Consider the following 22,892-nt stretch of genomic DNA (forward strand, 5'->3'; position numbering starts at 1 on the left):
TCTCCAAAACTGCAGCTCTTGAGGGGTTTTCCCGGTCTGTAGTGGTCAGTATCTATCAAAAGTGGTCCAAGGAAGGGTCAACAGAACAGGGTCATGGGCAGCCAAGGCTCATTGATGCACATGGGGAGCGAAGGCTTGCCCATGTGGTCCGATCAAACAGACTAACTACTGTAGCTCAAATTGCTCAATGGAAGAAGGTGGTCTGGTCTGATGAATCACATTTTCTTTTACATCACGTGGATGGCCGGGTGCGTGTGTCGCTTACCTGGGGAACATGGCACCAGTATGCACTATGGGAGGAAGGCAAGCCGGCAGAGTGTGATGCTTTGGGCAATGTTCTGCTGGGAAATCTTGGGTCCTGCCATCCATGTGGATGTTCCTTTGAAACGTACCACATACCTAAGCATTGTTGCAGACCATGTACACCCTTTCATGGAAACGGTATTCCCTGGTGGCTTTGGCCTCTTTCAGCAGGATAATGAGCCCTGCCACAAAGCAAAAATGGTTCAGGAATGGTTTGAGGAGCACAACAAGCACATCGAGTTTGAGGTGTTGACTTGGCCTCTAAATTCCCCTAATCTCAATCCAATTGAGCATCTGTGGGATGTGCTGAACAAACAAGTCAGATCTTGGAGGACAACCTCGCAACTTACAGGACTTAAAGGATCTGCTACTAACATCTTGGTGCCAGATACCACAGAACACCTTCAGGGGTCTAATGGAGTCCATGCCTCAAAGGGTCAGGGCTGTTTTGGCAGCAAAAGGGGGACCAACACAATATTGTTATGCCTGATTGGTATGTTTAAATATAAAAATCAATTTATACTGTAAAAGAAAAATATAGAGAATAATAAAGACATTTTAAATAATTTTTATTAGTTTAGATTATTTATATTCGTTTTTTCGCCTGATTAAATAATTGGTTATTCGGTTGTTAAGTCTGACGGCACGCGGCAGCGCCACAAGAAAAACAACAAACAGTGCTAGTATACACACACAATGTGGTGTAATACTACAACCCCAAATCAGAAAAAGTTGGGACAGTATGGAAAACGCAAAAAAAAAAAAAAGAAGTGATTTCTAAATTTACTTTGACTTGTATTTCATTGCAGACAATATGAACACAAAATATTTCATGTTTTGTCTGGTCAACTTCATGTCATTTGTAAATATGCATCCTTTCCTGTCATTCATACCTGCAACACATTTAAAAAAAAGTTGGGACAGGAGCAATTTAGGGCTATAATGAGGTAAAATGGTTAAATAATGATGTGATTTGAAACAGGTGATGTCAACAGGTGATTGTAATTATGATTTGGTACAAAAGCAGCATCCAAGAAATGTCTAATCCTTTAGGAGCAAAGATGGGCAGAGGATCGCCAGTTTGCCAACAAATACGTGAGAAAATTATTGAAATGTTTAAAAACAATGTTCCTCAAAGAAAGATAGGAAGAGATTTGGATATTTCACATTCAACAGTGCATAACATAATTAAAAGATTCAAGGAATCTGGAGGAATTTCAGTGCGTAAAGGACAAGGGCGCAAGCCTAAGCTGAACAACCGTGATCTCCGATCCCTCAGGCGGCACTGCATCAAGAATCGTCATTCATCTATAAGCGATATCACCACATGGGCTCAGGACTACTTTGGCAAACCTTTGTCAAGTACCACAATACGTAGTTACATTCACAAATGCCAGTTAAAACTGTACTGTGCCAAAAGGAAGCCCTATGTTAACAGTGTCCAGAAGCGCCGTCGACTTCTCTGGGCTCAGAGGCATCTGGGATGGACCATCACACAGTGGAAACGTGTACTGTGGTCAGATGAATCAGTATTTTAGGTATTTTTTGGGAGGAATGGACGCCGTGTGCTCCGGACCAAAGAAGAAAAGGATCATCCAGACTGTTAACAGCAACAAGTCCAAAAGCTAGGGTCTGTCATGGTATGGGGTTTTGTCAGTGCCCTTGGCAAAGGTAACTTGCACTTCTGTGAAGGCACCATTAATGCTGAAAAGTACATAGAGATTTTGGAGCATAATATGCTGCCTTCAAGAAGACATCTTTTCCAGGGACGTCCATGCATATTTCAACAAGACAATGCAAAACCACATTCTGCACACATTACAAAGTCCTGGCTGCGGAGGAAGAGGGTACGGGTACTTGACTGGCCTGCCTGCAGTCCTGACCTGTCTCCAATAGAGAATGTGTGGCGAATTTTGAAGCGCAAAATGCGACAACGAAGACCCACCTTAAGACTTGTTTGCAGGAAGAATGGGACAAAATTACACCTGAAACACTTCATCACTTGGTGTCTTCAGTCCCTAAACGTCTTTTAAACGTTTTTAAAATGCTTTACTGTCCCAACTTTTTTTTAAATGTGTTGCAGGTCTGAATGACAGGAAAGGATGCATATTTACAAATGACATGAAGTTGACCAGACAAAACATGAAATATTTTTGTTCATATTGTATGCAATGAAATACAAGTCAAAGTAAATTTAGAAATCACTTCTTTTTTTTTTTTTTTTGCATTTTCCATACCGTCCCAACTTTTTCTGATTTGGGGTTGTACAAAAAAATTATAATCATAACCTTTATCTCCATATCAAAATTCCAGACGCTGTGAGCACAGAGACTGTTGTGTAGACTGTAAGTATTTAAAATATTTAACTTTTTAAAATGTTTGATGTTTAATATGAAAAAATAGCGCCGATAAACGGCCGTCGATGGCATTCTCAAGTGAAACGAGTTGAGGCTTGGACCCAGAAAGGGCGTTCCTTATGTCACGACTTAGCAAGCGGATTATAATGTCATTGTACTGACACAAATTGTTAAATATTATCTGGAAAATATTTTTTATATATATTTTTTTTTTCTACTGTTAAACGCTTGTAATGTAAATACAATATCATGATTTACAAATGCAAATACAAATTTCATGATTTCTGACCAGACTTTAAAAAGCAGAGTTGAAATCATGATATCAAATTTGGTGAAAGTGACCCCTTGCACCCCTCTGGGGGTCCGTGGACTGGAACACTTACCTCCAATGTGTATTTCTTAAAGTGTCTAATAAAGGCTGAGATTTTGCCTATATGTCTCCACATCGCAACTACTACATTAAAATGGAATGACATCTAATCTAAGTATCATATTTGCTCAATATAGTGATTATTAGTTCTCATCAGTCATCTGTCTGGTCTCCACTTAACATCCTATGGATCTTTATAGCTATATCTGTCCCCAGAACACACAAAGCTGCTGCCAACACCCTGCTCTTCCTGAGCATGGCTGTGACCAGTAATCTGGCTTGTCAGTCACTATTCCATCATGTGTCAGATCTCATTTACTTCCTTCTCCTTGCACGGACAAACACAACGTCATGGACATAATTGCACAAGAAAATCCCTGGAAGTTATGCAAAACCCTTGAGAGGCCAAACAGTAAAACTAGACCTTTTTAAAAAGAACGTGACCCTGATGAAGATGTTTCAAGGTGCAGTACTTCACTCATTGTGAGCCAGAGTTAAAACTCATATTGTACAAAAAAGTGTGAAGGGCTCATGACATTAGCAGGTACAGATAAGATGATTTTCAAACACCAGCTGCCACAAAATGCAACTGCTCCATTTCACATTAAGCTAAAAAAGCAGTTCTGTCTCGCAGGAAATCAATAGAAACGTGAACATCAGGACTGATTTTGGCTGCACTGATTCACGTTTTCTCGTGCGGATCCTTCAGTAAACATACTTTAGATGACAACCAGAGATAATTGCAGTAAACTCTTCCTTGGCAGCAGTACTGTATGGCTCCCTCTCACGTTTTGAGTGCACTAAATGATATCTAATGCTCATAGCAATATTGTCACGAGTTTACCACTAAGGCATCCTTTTCCTGTCGTCATCCACTCAGCGGCAGGGGCCCTCCACCCTAGCATGCTCCAAATAAACAGTCCTATGGTGTTCTCATTGATACTCCCAGGATGTGGCTCTGTGATTAAGGGAAAGAAGAAGTCATTAATTATGGAAGAATGCAATTAATTACCTTTTCTTTCCCTACTGCTGTTAGATCTGTCTCCCATCCATCCCCATATCCTTAATCTGACCCGCTGCGAGATCCATGCAGAGCAGGAAGAGACATATATGGGTTGGTACTCATTATTAAATTATCAAAATGCTAATCCGCTAACCTTTGGGAAAACCAGCCATTTGGAACTCCGACCTGCCCTTTGTTGTAGATGACATGTCCCCGCAAGTCATAGTTTGGTCTGCATAGAACATTGGCAGTGACTGTCACCTGTGGATCAACACAGCCAGCGATGAAGTCCAAACATCTGCATCAAAAGCATTATGAAACACTCATGGTTTGCGTAGTAGAGGTACAGCATATTCACCAACATCCCTTGCAGTGAGAAATAACTAGGCCTGCTGAGTACTAGCTCCATTTCTTGTTGAAATGCTTTACAAGCTTGAAGCAAGCACATACAGAATGTGGAATTTAAAAATGTGGACTGTAAACATTATTCATATTTAGAACATTACAGCTCTGGAAAAAATGAAGAGACCACTTAACATTGATTTCTCAATGTTAAGTGATCTCTTATTTCTTTTCCAGAGCTGTATTTCCAAGATACACTTTATTGCCAAAAGTATTGGGACACCCTCTCCAAATCATTGAATTCAGGTGTTCCAATCACTTCCATGACCACAGATGTATAAAATCAAGCACCTAAGCATGCAGACTGCTTCTACAAACATTTGTGAAAGAATGGGTCACACTCAGGAGCTCAGTGAATTGAATACCGTGATTGGTTGCCACCTGTGAAATAAGTCCATTCGTGAAATTTCCTCACTACTAAATATTCCACGGTCCACTGTTAGTGGTATTGTTACACTGTAAAAAATGTCAGGCCTCTCCAATTTAAATGTTCTAGTGACTGGTCTAAATTTTTCAGTTGGCCAAATTGAATTTATGTGAATTGATACAATTTTATTCACAGAAATTCAATTTGGCCAACTAAAAAAATGTAGATGTTACCAGTCACTAGAAAATTTTTAATTGGAGACCTGAATTTTTTTACAGTGTAACAAAGTGGAAGAAATTGGGAACAACATCAACTCAGCCACGAAATGGTAGGCTACATAAAATCACAAAGCAGGGGTCAGCACATGCTGAGGCGCACAGTGCGCCGAAGTCACCATCTTTTTCTGCAGAGTCAATAGCTAAAGACCTCCAAACTTCGTATGGCCTTCAGAATTAGCTCAAGAACCGTGCGTAGAGAGCTTCATAGAATAGGTTTCCATGGCCGAGCAGCCGCATCCAAGCCTTACATCACCAAGTGCAATGCAAAGCGTCGGATGCAGGGGTGTAAAGCACGCTGCCACTGGACCCTAAAGCAGTGGAGATGTGTTCTCTGGAGTGACAAATCACTCTTCTCTGTCTGGCAATCCGATGAACGAGTCTGGGTTTGGTAGTTGCCAGGAGAACGATACTTGCCTGACTGCATTGTGCCAAGTGTAAAGTTTGGTGGAGGGGGGATTATGGTGTGAGGTTGTTTTTGTTTTCCCTTAGTTCCAGTGAAAGGGACTCTTAATGCTTCAGCATACCAAGACATTTTGGACAATTTCATGCTCCTAACTTTGTGGGAACAGTTTGGGAATGGCCCCTTCCTGTTCCAACATGACTGCACACCAATGCACAAAGCAATCTCCATAAAGACATGGATGAGTGAGTTTTGTGTGGAGGAACTTGACTGTCCTGCACAGAGTCCTGACCTCAACCCGATCTCATCAACCCTTCTCGTACAACATCAGTGCCTGACCTCACAAATGCCCCTCTAGAATGGTCAAAAAGTCCCATAAATGTAAACCTTGTGGAAAGCCTTCCCAGAAGGGTTGAAGCTGTTATAGCTGCAAAGGGTGGGACAACTAATAAACCCTACAGATTAAGAATGGGATGTCATTAAAGTTCATGTGCATGTAGAGGCCTAAAACTTTTGGCAATATAGTGTATTTTTGACATAGTCTTTACTGCTTTTTTGTAGGACTCCCAATCAAAGTTGTTCTTGACTATCATTTATAACATGCCCTCTATTTGTAACGTAATTAGCATCCAGATATTACTAGAAAAAATACTAGATGAGAGGTCTCATTCAGTGCAAAGTGGCAGAGGGCAAGGGTTTTTTTCTGTTCCTCTTTAGTGCCATGAGCTGCCAATCACAACCATCAAACCAATGCAACACTTTTCTTTTCAACACACTTAAAAAAAAAAAAATCTTCTCTTCTCTAGTGTGCTTCCTAATCTAGTTGTTAAATAAACCTTGCATTGTATATTATGAATACTGTTGGCTCCTTGACAAATTGCATTTGTTCCTCTCTTGAAAGTCGATTTGGATAAAAGCATCTGTTGCATAAAGTAAATGTCCTCAGACATTGTTTAAAGACAAAGTATGAAATTAATAGTTCAGTCTTTAGTGTCACAACCATTTGTGTCAAGATTCTCAAGGCAGTAATCGTGCACTACATTTTTATATTGTATATTTATGCATTTGGAAGATGCTTTTATCCAAAGCAAATTACATTACATTCAAGCTATACATTTATTCTCAATTCATGTATTCCCTGGAAAATGAACCCATGACCTTGGCGTTTCTAGCGCAATGCACTGTTTGAGTTACAGGACGAACTGTGGCTGCAGCTGACATTCATTTCTCTAAAAAAAACATATCCTAATCATGTAAATCACCCTAACCAGAGGAAAATATAGGTAGAACATTGTAATTGGACACACACACACACACACACACACACACACACACGCAAACGCATCTGGTTCACTATCTTTGTGGAGACTCCTCATAGATGTAAAGGTTTTTAAACAAACTGTATTTTCTATCCCCTCACACTAACCCATACCCCTAAACCTACCCATCACACAAAAATTTCAGCATTTTTACAAAAAAAAAAAAAAAAAAAACTAATTCTGTATGATTTATAAGCTTGTTTCCCCATGGGGACCTCAATTTAGGTCCCCACAGTGACACGAGTCTCCATGAGTCTGTGTGCATTCAGGTTGAGGTCCCCACCGGGATAGAAAAATGCACACACACACACACACATTTATATATATATATATGTTCCATGAGTTACTCTGAATTTCAATTGATTTGAATTCTGCTTTGATACATCCAATGTAATATTCAATGTTTGAATATCAATTCAAATGTGTATTTTAAATTGGAATTTAAAAAGCATTGTCAATCCAGTTTAAATGGTACACATTCTCCACACTCAACAACACGTAAAAGTTTTCATTTAGATAACATTGGAGATGACGATGACAATTTTTTTTTATAATGACACTGACGAATGTGTCGGAGTCTGACAGGTTTTATGATGTTGCTATCATTGGCTTCTGTTGATGAGCTGATCAAATCTATTCTCCAAAAGATACTTCAAAGCACAGCTGCCCTTTGCATGCTGCATACTGAGTGTGGGCAGCAACTAATGGATGTTCCCACTAATCAACCCTGCATGTCGCCAGGCCAGTTAGATGCCCCCTCAAGATGTCCATAGAGTCTGTGAGACACCGTTCGCATCATCCACCGCTCCATCTGTGTAATTGCTTCCTTGAGAGATTACATTCCCGCCAGTGACAGCACCAATTAGGCAGTCAGGAGGAAAATACGACAATAAGGCCCTACTTAGCAGAGAAAAGTAGCATTTGGATAGATATCGGCATAATCTTAATGAGTCAACAAACATGACATTTAGATGTGCTCACACGCAAATGCTTGAGTTTGGCCCGCAGATGTGGGAGACCCGGTTTCCTTCAAGGATGGTACTCAGTAACCTTGAAGTTGAAAAAAATCTGGCAAAGTCACAGATATGAGTTTAAAGTTGCAAGAATTCAAATCTGAGTAATTGATGATAGGGGTTTGACAAAAGGGACTATGGTTTGTCCTTTTAAGGAATGTCTCACGCATCTGATGTCAGGATCTCAATTGCATGGTCATTGCTGATGCAGACTACAAACCCTTAAACCACACCTACACTGCGACATCTGATTGGACTTACGCACATGTTGCTATCATTTAACAATCAGACAGGAGAGAATCCCTGTCTCTGTGTCTCTTGTCTGATAGTCCATCACAAAAGGATTTAACTCCTCGACCAGAAACTGTAACTTAGCTGTTTCCACAGACCATTATCCTCAGCTCAGGTAAGTACAATACATCTGAAATGTTCGTCTTACCTATTTCAAATGACAATTTTACATTATCGTTTTAGTTTTTTTATTATTATTTTTTAAAAATATATTTAACAAAGGTTTTCCCTCCTGATGGTTTAGTGGTCAGTTATCTTGAATAGTAAACAAAGCAATCAAAAATATATGTAAATGTTACTGCGTTAAGCAAAGAAAAGTATGCAATGAAATGTAGCATCTTGTCATATTTTCTCCTCAGACTGATCTGCAAAGATGTACCGTGGACTAGTGTTACTGTTCTTGGTTTTGGTGCTGGAAACCCGATGGAGTGAATCGAGCTGTCAGCAGTCAGAGTCTCAAAGATCAGATTCAAACGTATGTGACAGATAATGTTCATCAAATAGCTATTTATATTTAATTTTAGTTTTATAATTCAAATGTTATTTCATGCACAGGAGAGTCCAAGTGTTCGGCTGTCGGCTCATAACTTGCTGAAGAGGTATAATGACATAGATTATGACAGTTTCGTCGGATTAATGGGGCGCAGAAACGCCGGTGAGTGAACAGATGTTTTGATGTTTTATATCAGCGTTTCCTTTATTTTATCCTTTGAGACGCGTTTCAAATGTTTGAACGAATGTTATTATTTTCCAGACACAGATGATATACCACCTCAACGTAAAAGTAAGACATTTTGGTGTTCTTTTTGTGATTTCATTCAAAATATATAGTTTAAAAATAGTCTAAGAAAAATGAATGTATGTTGTCTTTCAGGGGAAATGCACGATATCTTTGTTGGACTCATGGGTCGACGAAGCGCTGACCCTGGTAACAGCTTTTCTCTTCAATTCACTGACGTTTGAGCAAAACAGCTTTAGACGGGCTTAATTTGCGGGTGGGACATGTCCCTCAACACTTAGGGTTGATATTGTCCCCACTTTTTTTTAAATATCTCGCGGCACGGTAGCCTACTTAATACAACTGAATCATCTCCAGTTGACTAGCAGAGTATTTATTTCGTTTGTTGTTAAATAAGAGACGCTCTGGTACTTGAAATCATGCTGAGCGTTCGTTGCCACAGTTGCGGACTCTTGTGGCTTTAACGCCGTTGCGGAGACTCTCTAATTCGTTCCGGTGAAATCACTAAACAAAATGCAGTGTCCCTGCACTGTATATACAATCAATAATGAGCATCTTTGGTTTTATTAATAAATTTAAAAAAATATTTCCCTTACATCTATACTGAGTTTTCCTCGCGGGCTGCACGAGGAATCTCAAACAAATGACTCTTATGAATCAAAAAAATGACTCTTATGAACCAGTTCTTTTGGGGAATCAAATAATTACACAGCAAGCAATTAACCGAGCAAATGACTCTTATGCGTATATATTTGAACAGATTGGTTATAAAGTTCGATTTAAATATGATTAATCTTATACTGGCTGAATCAATATCTGACTCACTTACTGAACTACACGTTTTTATTACTTTCAGCGAAGAAATTAAGCAAATATCGAGTAAGGCTCGAGCAACCTAAATAGGTGGATTGATCGTTCATATGAAATCAGTTAAAATTACACATTTGCGCAGATTTATTCTACCGCGTGGGTTAAACCGCGGACAAATCACGAAGAAGCCAAATATTATCGTTAACGCTGTCAGAAATTCATCAGTCTCTCAGACTTAACTGTATTTGTGTCGACAGAAACTGGGCGTCCATGGAGGAAAGAGTATCCAGAATCAAGCGGAGGCATCTTCTTCAACAAATGCAAACTGAGGCGAGTAATTCAGTGAGGCTGTTCTGCCACCTGCAGGCTTTCTGGAGACATTACAACATGTATCTTCCCAACAGCGTTTGTTCTTATAGCATGTATATCTATTATGCATTTTCTTGTAAATATATATATATCTATATATATATTCAATTTGTTGCAGGTTTCGTCGTGGGTTATAGGCATATTAATTATTTCATATCCAGTGAATCGTCTGTACCACCCTGTCCTGACAGCTTCTTTCAAGACATTTCTTTGGAGCGAAATAATTTATTTTACAAAAGTGATGAGAGCAAAAGAAAATATTTCTATAAAATAAATGAAATAAACATGATTTCCTATTGTATGTTTTGTTTCATTGTACTGCAAATTATACATTTACCTACATTATATATGATCAAATTTAAATCTCCCCTTACATCCCCTGCATTTCGATATATTTATTAAAAGGTATTTTTGCTGTCTAATGTATAAAACATGATTTTTGTAAATAAAAATACTATCTATCTGATCTCAATGTTTTATTACTTAAACGTTCAATAACACATAAAATGTAGCGACTTCAACCAAGCAAAAAAAAAAGATTTACACATCAAAACACCGAACACTCATTGCCAAATGCATACCGCTGCTTATATAATTATGTATACCAAACCTATATGTGTTATAACTTGCTGTCAGCTTAATCATACTAAAGAAAACATAATTGTGTTCCTCTAGCATCAAGCCTAATACTTCAAGTACTTTGAATATCAGATCCTTAAAACACAGTATGTCATAACCATAGCATTGTGCCTTAAGCTGACAGTTCATTAATGTAATAGTCACAGACAAGAATCACAACAAAAAAGGTCATCTGAACTTTCCAAGTAAATATATGTTAAAGAAACTCAAAAGAATCATTGATAATTGTATGAAATTTTGCTTTTCATTTTCGTTTCATTGTTGAAATACAAAACTATTGAAGCCCTTTATGTCCTTGGTCTATGATGAAATATGGCTTGTGAATCAGACATGTTTACTGCACTCAGACCAGAAGGCAGCAAAACAATTGAATCAATTTAATTTTAACAATTTAATTTTAGGACCTTATCAGCAAATCCATTATATGGTAAGTAGCAAACACTTGTTCAGAGTGACTTACAGTTCACTTAATACCGGGAACAACTGGTCAAGTTACTAAGAGCAATAATGGCAAGATTTGTTCTTTTTTGCGATTTGAACCTACAGCTTTTGGTTATTAGACCAGATCTGTAACCACTATACCACCCCTCCATCTGCGCAGTATGATCTAAAATGCTCATCACATTTACATTAGTCAGTGATTTCATTTTTGATTTACATAATGCAATATGTTCTACAATATTACATTCACAATTATGCTGTGCTTCTGTCCGTTATGTTTCTCCCCTGGGCAGCATTTGTGACTTTGTGACTTGTTGTTTCAGTAGTTTTCATGTTCTCATCTCTGGGATTCATAGTGTATGTTGAAACTGACTTTTCTTTAAAGCGTTCCTCTAATCTCTGAGCTTCTATGGTGGGATTCACAGTGTGGGAAGCCAAAGACAGTACGGCAGGCACTGGAGGCTGGTAGCGGTGTTGGTAGCCATAGGGCCTCAGACGGTAAATGTAGTACTCAAGCGTGTACATTAGCACAGGGTCTACATAGTGGAAAGACACTGCAAGGTCAGAGCAGCACTGTGGGCCCTGTGGGGGGGAAAAAACAGACATAAGAGATACTGGGCTGTTACATTTCCACATTGTCACAAATAGGTTGCATTAAAGGAATATTCCAGTTTCATTACAAGTTAAAGGATTAGTTCACTTTAAAATGAAAATTACCTCATGATTTACTGCCCCTCAAGCCATCCTAGGTGTATATGACTTTCTTCTTTCTGATGAACAGAATCGTGAAGCAATGCGTTTGTGTAGATCACCTTCCATATTCAACTTACGGAAAATACGTAACTGGCGCAACGCATGACGTCGGGCGTAGCGTAGGCGTTTTGAACTGCAAGAAGCATTACACTTTCTGTGTAAGTTGAATACGGAAGGCAGTCTGCCGGAAGCTAGATATTTTACATTATACATTTTTAAATATGGATATTTTTCTTACACAAACCCATCGATTCACTTCAGAAGGCATTTATTAAACACCCGGAGCCGTGTGGAGTTATTTTATGATGGATGGATGGATGGATGCACTTTTTTGAGCTTCAAACTCATTCACTGCCATTATAAAGCTTTGAAGGGTCCGGATATGTATTAATATAACTCCGATTGTGTTCATCAGAAAGAAGAAAGTCATATACACCAAGGGTGACTTGAGGGTGAGTAAATCATGGGGTAATTTTCATTTTAAATATAACTAATCCTTTCATCTCAATTGACAGCATCTTGTGTCATAATGTTTGAATACCACAAAAAATAATTTCTTTTCTTTAAAAAAGCAAAAATCTGGGTAACAGTGTGGCATTTTCAATAGAAGTAAATGTGGCCAATCTGGAAACATTAAAATACAGCTATAAAACATACAAACAATATGTTAATATGAAAAAAAACCACTTACTAACCTTTTCTGTGTCTAGTTACTAAAAAACCTTAACCACAAAAACCCCAACAACTTTACAGCTCCAAAAATACACTTTTAACAGAATTAATTTAAGTGCTTTAAAAAAGAAGCAGTATTTATTTCACTGTAACCTTGATTTGTGCTTTTTTTTGCTTTTAAAGAAAATTTACGGGAAAAAAAACCTTTTTTAGTCACCTATTATTACATAAGAAATTGCACAAATCTACTCTTAATCATTTTAGTTTTTAAACTCACTTTATAAACCCTGAAAAGGCATTTGTATCCTTTTTTGTTGCCATTTTGATTACGATGACAAGACAAAATTGTGTTTATTTCTTGGGTTTTGTATTGTTAGTCATTGGCTGTCTAGTCACGAATCACATCATCATGTACATGAAAGAAAAAATATTGAGTATCGACAAAAGCAGTCCCCATTAAACCTATCCATTGTTGGTTTCACTTGCAATCACCTGAAGTACTTGCTAGTTCAGTGTGGCATTTAAAAAAAATGAGAGGGCTAAAATTATGAAAGGTAATTTAATTTCGAAGTATATTTCTCAAACAATGTTGTTGATTTGAATTCATTCTCAAAATACTACATCTTGAATGGAAAATTACTTCTGAAACTTTAATTGTTTTCTTCAGATGGTACTCAAGTTCTTAAAGCTTTTCAAAAAATAAGTTTAACTTCTGTAAAAAACCAAAGTGATAACTAACTAGCTTGCTATGTCTAGGAGACGGAAGCTGTGGAATGTAGAGAAATGTCACGAAGAGCACGAAATAAAAGGACATTTTGTTGGGGCAGTCGTGGCCTAATGGTTAGAGAGTCAGACTTGTGTAACCCCAAGGTTGCCAGTTTGATTCTCAATACCGGCAGGAAAAATGTAGGTGGGGCGTGAATGAGCCCAGGATTGAGGTGCCCTTAAGTTGAGCACCGCAGCAAATGGCTGCCCACTGCTCCAGGTGTCCAGGGTTTGCAGTGTGTGTGTTCACTACTCACTACTCTTTCTTAATGTGTGTGCACTAACTTGGATGGGTTAAATGCAGAGGGCAAATTCTGAGTATGGGTTAGCATACTTCATGTCACATCACAGACTCACTTAAAAATATCTTGGCAATAACCGTTACACTACTATTCAAAAGTTTGGAGACACGGACAGTACTGTATGTATGTTTTAAGAAATGAATACTTTAATTCAGTAAGGATGCATTAAACTGATTCAAAGTGACAGCAAAGACCCTCATAATGTTACAAAAGATTTCGATTTCAAATAAATGCTGTTCTTTTGAATGTTCTTTTCATACATGATCCTGAAAAAAATTATCAAAAGTAAGAAAAATGTTTCTTGAGCACCAAATCAGCATATTAGAATGATTTCTGAAGGATCATGTGATACTGAAGACTCAGATTGGTGAGCATAACAGACTTCAAAAATATTTTTAAAAATCTTACCGACCCCAAATGTGTGAACGCTAGTCTAAGGGCCCTATCATACACCCAGCGCATCGCAAGTGTTTTATGCTAGTTTCAGACTGATGCAGTTATGATTTTCACGTCCTGCGCCATGTTTGCAAATGCAATAGCAAATAAATTTCCGCCCCTCTTTTTTGCGCACATGGGTAGCTGGTCTGAAAACAAGGTATGTTGCATTTTTGGGGCATTGCTATTTTGAGGCAACTGAAAACGACTGCGCCATTGACCAACAAAAACCTGGTCTAAAGTGAATAGCGCAATATATATTTTTTGTTATTTAAAAGCGCGTTAGTAATATGCACCTATAGGTGGGTACACAACGTGCGTACACTCTGCTTATTACACACACAGGGACGGGCAGCAGCACACAAACGTTTTTAAATATGAATAATTAAAGGATTCAAATTTAAAAGAGTATTATTGTGTACATAAATATAAAAATGTCTACATGTCATAATGGATAGTCAACAGAGTATGTGAGCGGAGAGGAGTGGGAGTGGAGCAGCGTGATTTTGAATGGAGTGAGGAGCGGATTTTTTAAAAGTCGGAGTGACATGGTTTTCACTCGCTCCGAGAGCGCTCCATCACGAGTACAATTCATGCCAACGGCACATAATATAACTGCATTTTTAGCCAGAACTCACACATTAAACACATTTAACTAGCTGGATTCAGGATCACTCAAATTAGAAAGAATGTAAAGGTTAAGAAGACGGCGATGGACATAAGCGGGATGTTATAAGGATTTTTTTGTACCTTCTACATACTGAATATGATCAGGTGAAAGCACATTTTAAACAGATAGCACTTGTTCACACCCGCAATCGTTCTCTCTAATGCATCCAAACAATTGTAATCAAAGTGATTATCTGCTTACAGTTTTGTATAGGAGCAGAAATCCTAATGTAGTGACCTAATGCAAAGTATAAAATAACTGATGAAAATGTACTATTTTCATCTTTCCAAAAAAAATTTGCACTGCAAAAAGCATATGATATTTAACTTTTAATGCTGATAAAGGATATAAGCATGGCATGTCATAGGAAAAAAAAATTGCACACTAGTGTTCCAATAAGCCACGTTGAAACTATATCCTATTGTTCATTTGTTTTTTCATTTAATGTATGTTATAAACCGAACTTGTGTGATATTTCAGAGCTTACTTAAATACTTTAGCGTTTAGCCGCAAATTTCCTCGGAGCGAAGACGGAGCGATGTTTCTGATATCAGTGAGTGAGGAGTGGGAAATGGTGAAACCGGAGCGGAGCTGGAGCGGAGTGATTATTGAATGCTTAGAGCGTTAGGGGAAATTGCTGCCGCTCCACTCCGCTCACATACTCTGATAGTCATTGCATGTATCAGAATTACCTATTTGCAGTAATGACAAATTAAATTGGCTAATTATTTGATCAATCGTGGAAATACACACATGTATTTAAAATGACTCGTCAGGTTGAGGGTGTCTATATTCCGCCATGTAAATACCGAATCCGCCATGGCGCGAGCGCAACTGGCTTTTAAAGGGAATGGGAGATGACATTCTGATTGTACTCATTAAGAGAATAGGAACAACCCTTTTAGACCATGCGCCGGGCGCGTCAACCATTTTTCCTGTCGTTAAACTAGCAAAAGTGGATTTGGACAAGCCCTAAGTGCACCTGCGCCGTGCGCTTTAGACCATGTGCTTACTTAGATCGTTAAAATAGGTCCCTAAGTGTTTAAGAAAGTGAAAGTGTGTGACTTACTTCTACAATTGGGTAGAAGCAGTAATTCCAGTACCAGAAAGTCTTGGAGAACTTTCCAGTAAGATGGTGTTCAGGAATGAAAGGATGGAAGGTTTCACGGTGCAGTGTGTCCCTGGAGTCTCCTGCTACCACCCCCATTTTCTCCAGGCACTGACCCATCGCTAGATCCTCCACTGGGGTGGTATGAGTGCACACTTTAGTGTTAAAACCCTCCACAAACCTTCTCAGGGCTTCTTTGCTTAGTACATAACCTGCACCACCGCTCATGTAGCCTTGCTTGGCATACGGCTTGAACCTCTTGCCAAAGTATATGGGCTGCTCTGCCGTGTAGTTTGACAAGATCCAGCGCAAGTTGTCCACAACGACGAACGTGTCATCGTCTGCTTTGAGGAACCAGTCTGCCTCATCGCCGTGGTTCTTCAGAGCGTAGTGGAAGGCACGAATAGTCTTCCAGTACAGCTGTTCACGGCCTTCTCCTGTGCCGAGGCCCACTGTGGGGAAGCTGCGGTCTTCTTCAGAGCTCATGAACAGAACTATGTTACAGTGACGACTCCATGTGGCCTTCACATGCTGAGCCTTTGACTGTAGATTACTAGGCCCTGTCATCACCCAGCACAGGACACGTACTTTCTTAAACAGCTCGTCTGCAATGTGACCGTCCTCTCCTGTGTATTCAAAGCAAATTCTATAGTTATGTTGCAATTTAATACAATCAAACCACATTTTGTTTATTAGAAGTCTTACTCTAGTACTTCATAATTATCCCCTAATTAAAAATGTTGGTAACACTAAGGTTTAATTTGTTAACATTAGTTAATGTGTTAACTAACTAACCATGAGCAATACATTTGTTACTGTACTGGTTAATCTTTGTTACCGTTAGTTAATAAAAATACAGCTGCTCATTGTTTGTTCATGTTAGTTCACAGTGAATTTACTAATGTTAACAAATACAACTTTTCATTTTAATAATGTATTAGTAAATGTTAAAATTAACAAAGATTAATAAATGCTGTAGAAGTGCAGTTCATTATTAGTTCATGTTAACTAATGTAGTTAACTAATGAAACCTTATTGTAAAAAGTGTTACCATAACATTTTACACAGAGAAAATAATAGTCCTTCTGAAAAATATGTTATGTTAAATATTATGTACACTAAATAATCAGTCACCTAATTAAAGCTATTTTATTTTACATGGGGGTAGACATAATAAGATTAAATTAGGTTCAATGACATATGTGACCATGGACCACAAAACCAGTCATAAGTCGCACAGGGGTGAATTCAGGGTGATTGGGACACTTTTTGCCATTGAGATGACTTGGAAAAAGTGTCCCAATCACCCTGAATTCACCCGATATTTGTGACAATAGACAACAATACATAGTATGGGTCAAAATTCATTATGATATTAAGTAAAGATCATGTTCCATGAAGATATTTTGTAAATGTTCAACCTTAATATGTATAAAAATGTATTATTAGTAATATGCATTGCTAAGGACTTCATTTGTACAACTTTAAAGGCGATTTTCTCAATATTTAGAATTTTGTTTTTTTCAATATTTAGAAAGCTTATTTATTCAGCTTCCATGTGATGTATAAATAACCATTATGACTGGTTTTGTGGTCCAGGGTCACATTTAAAGGGATAGTTCACCCAAAAATGAAAATTCTGTCATCATTTACTCACCCTCAAGTTTTTCCGAACCTAGTTTCTTTGTTCTGCTGAACACAAAAGAAGATATTTAGAAGAATGTTTGTAACCAAGCAGAAAAAGCAACCATTGACTACCACAGTAGGGGGAAAAAAATACTGTGGTAGTCAATGGTTGCTCTATCTGCTTAGTTACAAACATTCTTCAAAATATCTTATTTTGTGTTCAGCAGAACAAATAAACTCATACAGGTTTGGAACAACTTGAGGGTGAGTAAATGATGACAGAATTTTCATTTTTGGGTGAACTATCCTTTTAAGAATGTCCAGGATCAATCAAAGTAGAAATATGATACAAATCTATCTTTAAAAAGATATATCATTAAGTTTTATAAAACAGTCATCAAGTCATTGACCCATGTCCATTCTAATACTCACTTTAACTCATTTATCGAACACTTTTACCCACATAATAAATAAATCATGGCTGACTGCAGATACAATGGCATCGGTAACTGAAAACATTGGCTTTGCATAATGTTAATGCATAATAAGTCCAAGACTGAAAATTGCTTGGTGCACTTTGAACATATTACTGTGGCTACAAAATACACTTTCATGCAACATCTTCAAATGAAAACTCAACCAAGTGCTTAGAAAGTGAAAGCTTTGCACCAGTTATTAAGTTGCAGTATTTCATATCATGTTACTCTCATTCATAAATAATGCATTAGGGCGCTGCAGCACCTGGCTGGTGAGGATGCTTGAGGTTGATCAGGGCAGATCCTTCCACTCTCCAGGTGAGGTTGGGTATGTTTTGTTCTGGCCCCAGTGGATCAAGATTGCTCTTACCATCATGCTGCCAGCTGAAGCTCTCCTCAAACCATACCTGCCTTAAGAAGACATACAAGGTACAGCTGCCCACCAGGAAGCCCAGGGAGAAAGCACACTTTGAATTTCCTGCTTTCATGGTGACCACTCAGGGATCCTGCCCACATCGGTCACTGCGAGGCTAGAATAAAATATTGGTTACATACAATCTGGAAGCACAGATCCTAATATACTAATTTGCACTATGAAATGACAAAAAAAAATCTAATTTTAAATGATGTTAATTAATTATTTAATACAACTGATTTGTATTATTTATTTATATTTGTAATCCACTTATTACAATTATTACATTTATAACTGAAAAAACATGTTTCCATTTTGATTATCCTGACGAGACAAATTTACCCCTTCAGCCAAATCACAGATAACCTGGCAAATAAACACCTTTTGACCTGAAATATTTACTTGAAGTACCCTGTGAGATTTTAAAGGCCCACTGAAGTGCCTTGAAACGTGCAGCGTTATTAGCATGATAAATCCACCAAAAATGAAAATTACCCCATGATTTACTCGCCCTCAAGCCATACTAGGTGTATATGACATTCTTCTTTCAGACGAATACAATCAGAGTTATATTAAAAATGTCCTGGCTCTTCCAAGCATTATAATGGCAGTGAATAGCAGCCCAAAATTTAAAGCCCAAAAAAAGTGCACCTATCCATGGTAAAAGTAATCCACATGGCTCCGGGGGGTTAATAAAGTCTAATAAAGTTCTAAAGCAAAGCGATGCATTTGTGTAAGAAAAATATCCATATTTAACACGTTATAAAGTAAAATATCTAGCTTCTGCCGGCCTGCCTTCATCATTCAACGTACGGATTGTGTTCGCCTGAAAGAAAAATCTCATATACACCTAGGGTGGCTTGAGGGTGAGTAAATTATGGGATAATTTTCATTTTTGGGTGAACTATCCCTTTAATTTCCACTGAAACAAGAAGACAGGGCGGGACATATCGAACACCCCATCCCCTGTTTTTTTAATAGCCAATAGTGTTTTGTTTATTTCACAGCTAGGTCAAAGCTGTTGAGCTTGGCAAAGCTGTATTTTTTTTTTTTTTTGACAGCATATTACAGCCAAAGTCTAATAGATTCACCCTTTAGATTTAATATGAAACTGTTCATCAGTGATCATATGCTGTGGGCTCTGTAGTTTGAAAAGTGTGTAATCAATGTGCTGTTTAATGCAGAGTCTGTCTAACCGTTTCTCCTACTAATCTCCTCCTTTATAGCTTTAAAATATAGCACCAACTCGATCATATGATGCGCTCTGTGCTATCTTGTCTCTGGACCGGAGCAGACTGTGTGCTCGCTCGCTCGCTGCAGTGCACGTGACATTAACGTGAAAGCATATTTACACTGAATCGTTTCCTATCCCCAATATTGTGCATTACGTGCCTTGAAAACATTATTTTTGTCTTACATTTCATAATAAACTCAGACAAGCTCAGATTCGTTTTCTGGCAGTTTCTTTTCGTGAATTGGAATGTGTGAAAAGGATTGTGGGTGATTTAATTCTGCAAAGGAAAGGATACATCTGTTGAGTCCTTCAAAACAGGCCAAATGAAGGATGCAAAACGTAGGATGCAGCCTTCCGTTTAAGAAACACCATGTGAATGTTTTGAATGCTTATATCTTCTAAATGCGAATTTTGTCATTGTTTTTGAGCACATTTGCTTATAGATCACACATTCATACTAAAAGCCAAAAAAGAACTCATTTATAACCTTATTTAATTAAATACACAAAGCATAAGCCCTTTACTTAATGAGTTCTTCTCAAGATTATTTCAAGTATGTCGATATACTAAACCCATTTTGTAATTTAGGATTCAGCTGCTTCCAGGTTAAATCTGAGGAATGGATTATAAACTGGTTACCTTGTGTGAACAACAAATCCTGGTTCTTAACCTCATTTCCAAGAATCAGGCACCTTCTGCTGCTGCCAGGCCTTTAGTCATATTGCTACTGTTTAAAATTTTCATTTTGACAAGTAACATTCAGGTGGACTGTAGTAAACCCTTTGTATGAAGGATGTAATGGCCTATTATATGAAACCATTTTATAAGACATTTTTTATAGACTAAACTAAATCTCTATTACAACAGTCAGCTAAGCCTAATAGCCTATGTAAATTTAATTAAAGTGTTCAAATCGAATGTTTACCAAAGGAAAACCCAAAGACCCTACAAAAACAAGCAAAAAACAGACAGAATGCTGCACGGAATTGTATTAAGTTATTAAATATATATTGTGCACGGATAAAATAAATAACATTCTATAATGTTGTGTTAAACACGGTCTAAAACAATCAATATCCACAATGCATGCCATTGTGTTGGCGTGAGAGGTGCATCAGAGATCTAGGACAAAGGCCCTTACCTTACATTCTTTACCTCCCCTCTGCAAGCCTCTCGCCGTCCCAAACAATGTTGTGAGCTCCGGTCAGTTTCATGCCTTCAGTCTTTCTTCCCCTCACTATCAGCGAGCTTACATTTGGAAGCGCGTCAGGTTGCTTTTGAGTGTGTGTTGTGACGTCTACACATTAACAGACGTTGAGGGTTTAATTCCTTGGTTAAAAAAGGATGGGTGTGTGCCAGACAGTCACCCGACTTATTTTGCCTCGTATTACATAGTGTTTTTCTTTAACCGTATGGTTATCAGGCCTCTTTGTGCGCAATTACCGGACAACAGACCCTCTGTCACGAGCGAGTACCGTGTAAGCATCACACACACGGATCGCCGTAGCGAGTTGTTTGATTGGAGGAATGGCCGGTTTGTTGTCATGGGTTTCTCCGCCCACTAGGGGCGTTCGCTCATTTCAGGGATGACAAATTTGATGATAACATTATTATTATTATAAATTCCCCTTATCAAAGAATTCTGGTCTGATTTGTCAAAATCCCTTGCTTAAAATTCCAGTTGTGTCATTGATTTAACCATGTGTGATATAATTTGTTATTTTTCTCATTGTAATCATAGCATAGATTACATAGGAAATGCAGGCCTATATTATGTATCTATATTCATAAATGTACATTTTCATCATCAATACCCAAATTTTATAATTACGTTTGTGAACTTGAACTACTTAATTAGGACACTAAAAAAGTCAACAACAAAAAAAGTGTCAAACTTGTGGAACTATACAAGGATTTGTTAAAAATGGTGTAATTTGACTCCTTGCCTCTGTATTTTTTTGTATCCTTCCCACTGTTCTGCTATTATAACTTTATACTGTCATCAAATGTTGCTTGTAAAGTTAATTTGTTGTAATGTTGCCTATCTGCAATAAATTACAAATAAATTAAAAAAATATAACATTTAATTGCAAAATTAAATAATTTACTTTTATATTGTAACTGTCAATTATTAAACGTTATTTTTAATATTAAATTAATAAAGCTGACTAACAAAAATAACCCAAAATAACCTGCCTGATAACCTTCAGATTGCAAAATATGATACAGTGGAGATAAAGATAAAACATGAATACAAATTAAACTATACTTAAATAAATACCCTTTCTATTTTACACAACCATATGCATATTAAAATCAAGCAATGTCAATAAAATGATCAAGATTCACCATCTGTTGTCTTAACCTGGATGTAGCCACTAGATGTCTCTAGGGATTTCCTGAAAACGAACGATTAGTTACTTCTTCTAGGGCAAATATGGAGTTTCCGCTCGAGAGCGCCCTCTGGCCTCCAGTATGAATTAAACTTTTTGGTTACAAATGAGAAATCATACTTCTCTCTAAATAAATAATTCTCATAGTAAAACAACGGTAATAAGAGAGTGTTTATCTACAGTTCATGCTCTATATGACAATCCATATGTTTTTCTTAAATATACAGTTTTTTTGTCCCCCACAGTGGATGCATAAGAGGCTCATATTTAATATTAAAGACAGACTTTTAAGAAATTGATATCACAGAAAAAGCACAGATTTTTATAATAATTTTACAATAAATCCTTAGACCTTTCTAATGATTTTAGTCATAGGTTGTCTGCATATTAACAGTTTTTGTTAAATAAGTTTTCTGTAAAATATAAATATTATTATTATTAGTAGAAGTAGTATTATATTGTTATATTTATTCTTAAATACTCAATTTAGCAATAATAATAATCATAATGATTATTATTAGTCATATTAATATATAAACACAATGTAATACACACACACTTTTCATTTGTAAAAAAAAATTAACCAGACTAATCACAATTATATATTTCCCCCAAATCGTGCAGCCCTACTTTGTGTATTTTTACAACTAGTTCTCAGAGTAAACTCTTTTTTTTTTTCTTCTGAAGTCTATTTTCTGTTTCTCTTTCTTACAGATTAATGCTGATTTTTTGCGCACCCCAACCTTACCTTTACAATCGAGATTTATGGCCGTTTTGGACAGACAGAGCTCTCAGCTTCTCCAGGTTATACGGAGCAAAGGTGGAGTCCTCCGTGAAAAAACTAAGGACACTATTATAAAGTTATGGATCAGGTATTGGTTGCATGTGAACAAAATTGCTTATGGCAATCAATTTAGTAGTGTTTTGGTCTAATAAAAACAA

At 37.4% G+C, this 22,892-nt stretch overlaps 2 protein-coding genes across 2 annotated transcripts; one reads left to right on the plus strand and one right to left on the minus strand.

Annotated features, from left to right (window-relative positions):
• Positions 1 to 8,119: 8,119 nt before the first annotated feature.
• tac3a (tachykinin precursor 3a) lies at positions 8,120 to 10,485 on the plus strand. The gene is made up of 6 exons (XM_079801992.1): positions 8,120 to 8,218; positions 8,463 to 8,578; positions 8,659 to 8,758; positions 8,858 to 8,887; positions 8,978 to 9,031; positions 9,910 to 10,485. The coding sequence occupies exons 2-6, from the start codon at positions 8,477 to 8,479 to the stop codon at positions 9,996 to 9,998; spliced, it is 375 nt and encodes a 124-aa protein (XP_079658118.1). The 5' UTR covers positions 8,120 to 8,218; positions 8,463 to 8,476; the 3' UTR covers positions 9,999 to 10,485.
• On the minus strand, positions 10,485 to 21,101 carry c1galt1la (core 1 synthase, glycoprotein-N-acetylgalactosamine 3-beta-galactosyltransferase 1, like a). Its single transcript, XM_079801991.1, has 4 exons — positions 20,699 to 21,101; positions 18,174 to 18,438; positions 15,768 to 16,432; positions 10,485 to 11,683 (listed from the first exon to the last, which is right to left on the minus strand). The coding sequence occupies exons 2-4, from the start codon at positions 18,394 to 18,396 to the stop codon at positions 11,354 to 11,356; spliced, it is 1,218 nt and encodes a 405-aa protein (XP_079658117.1). The 5' UTR covers positions 18,397 to 18,438; positions 20,699 to 21,101; the 3' UTR covers positions 10,485 to 11,353.
• Between the last annotated feature and the right edge of the window lie 1,791 nt (positions 21,102 to 22,892).

The sequence above is a fragment of the Gobio gobio genome (genome assembly GCF_949357685.1).
Source record: "Gobio gobio genome assembly, chromosome: 21".
Lineage (NCBI taxonomy): Eukaryota > Metazoa > Chordata > Actinopteri > Cypriniformes > Gobionidae > Gobio > Gobio gobio.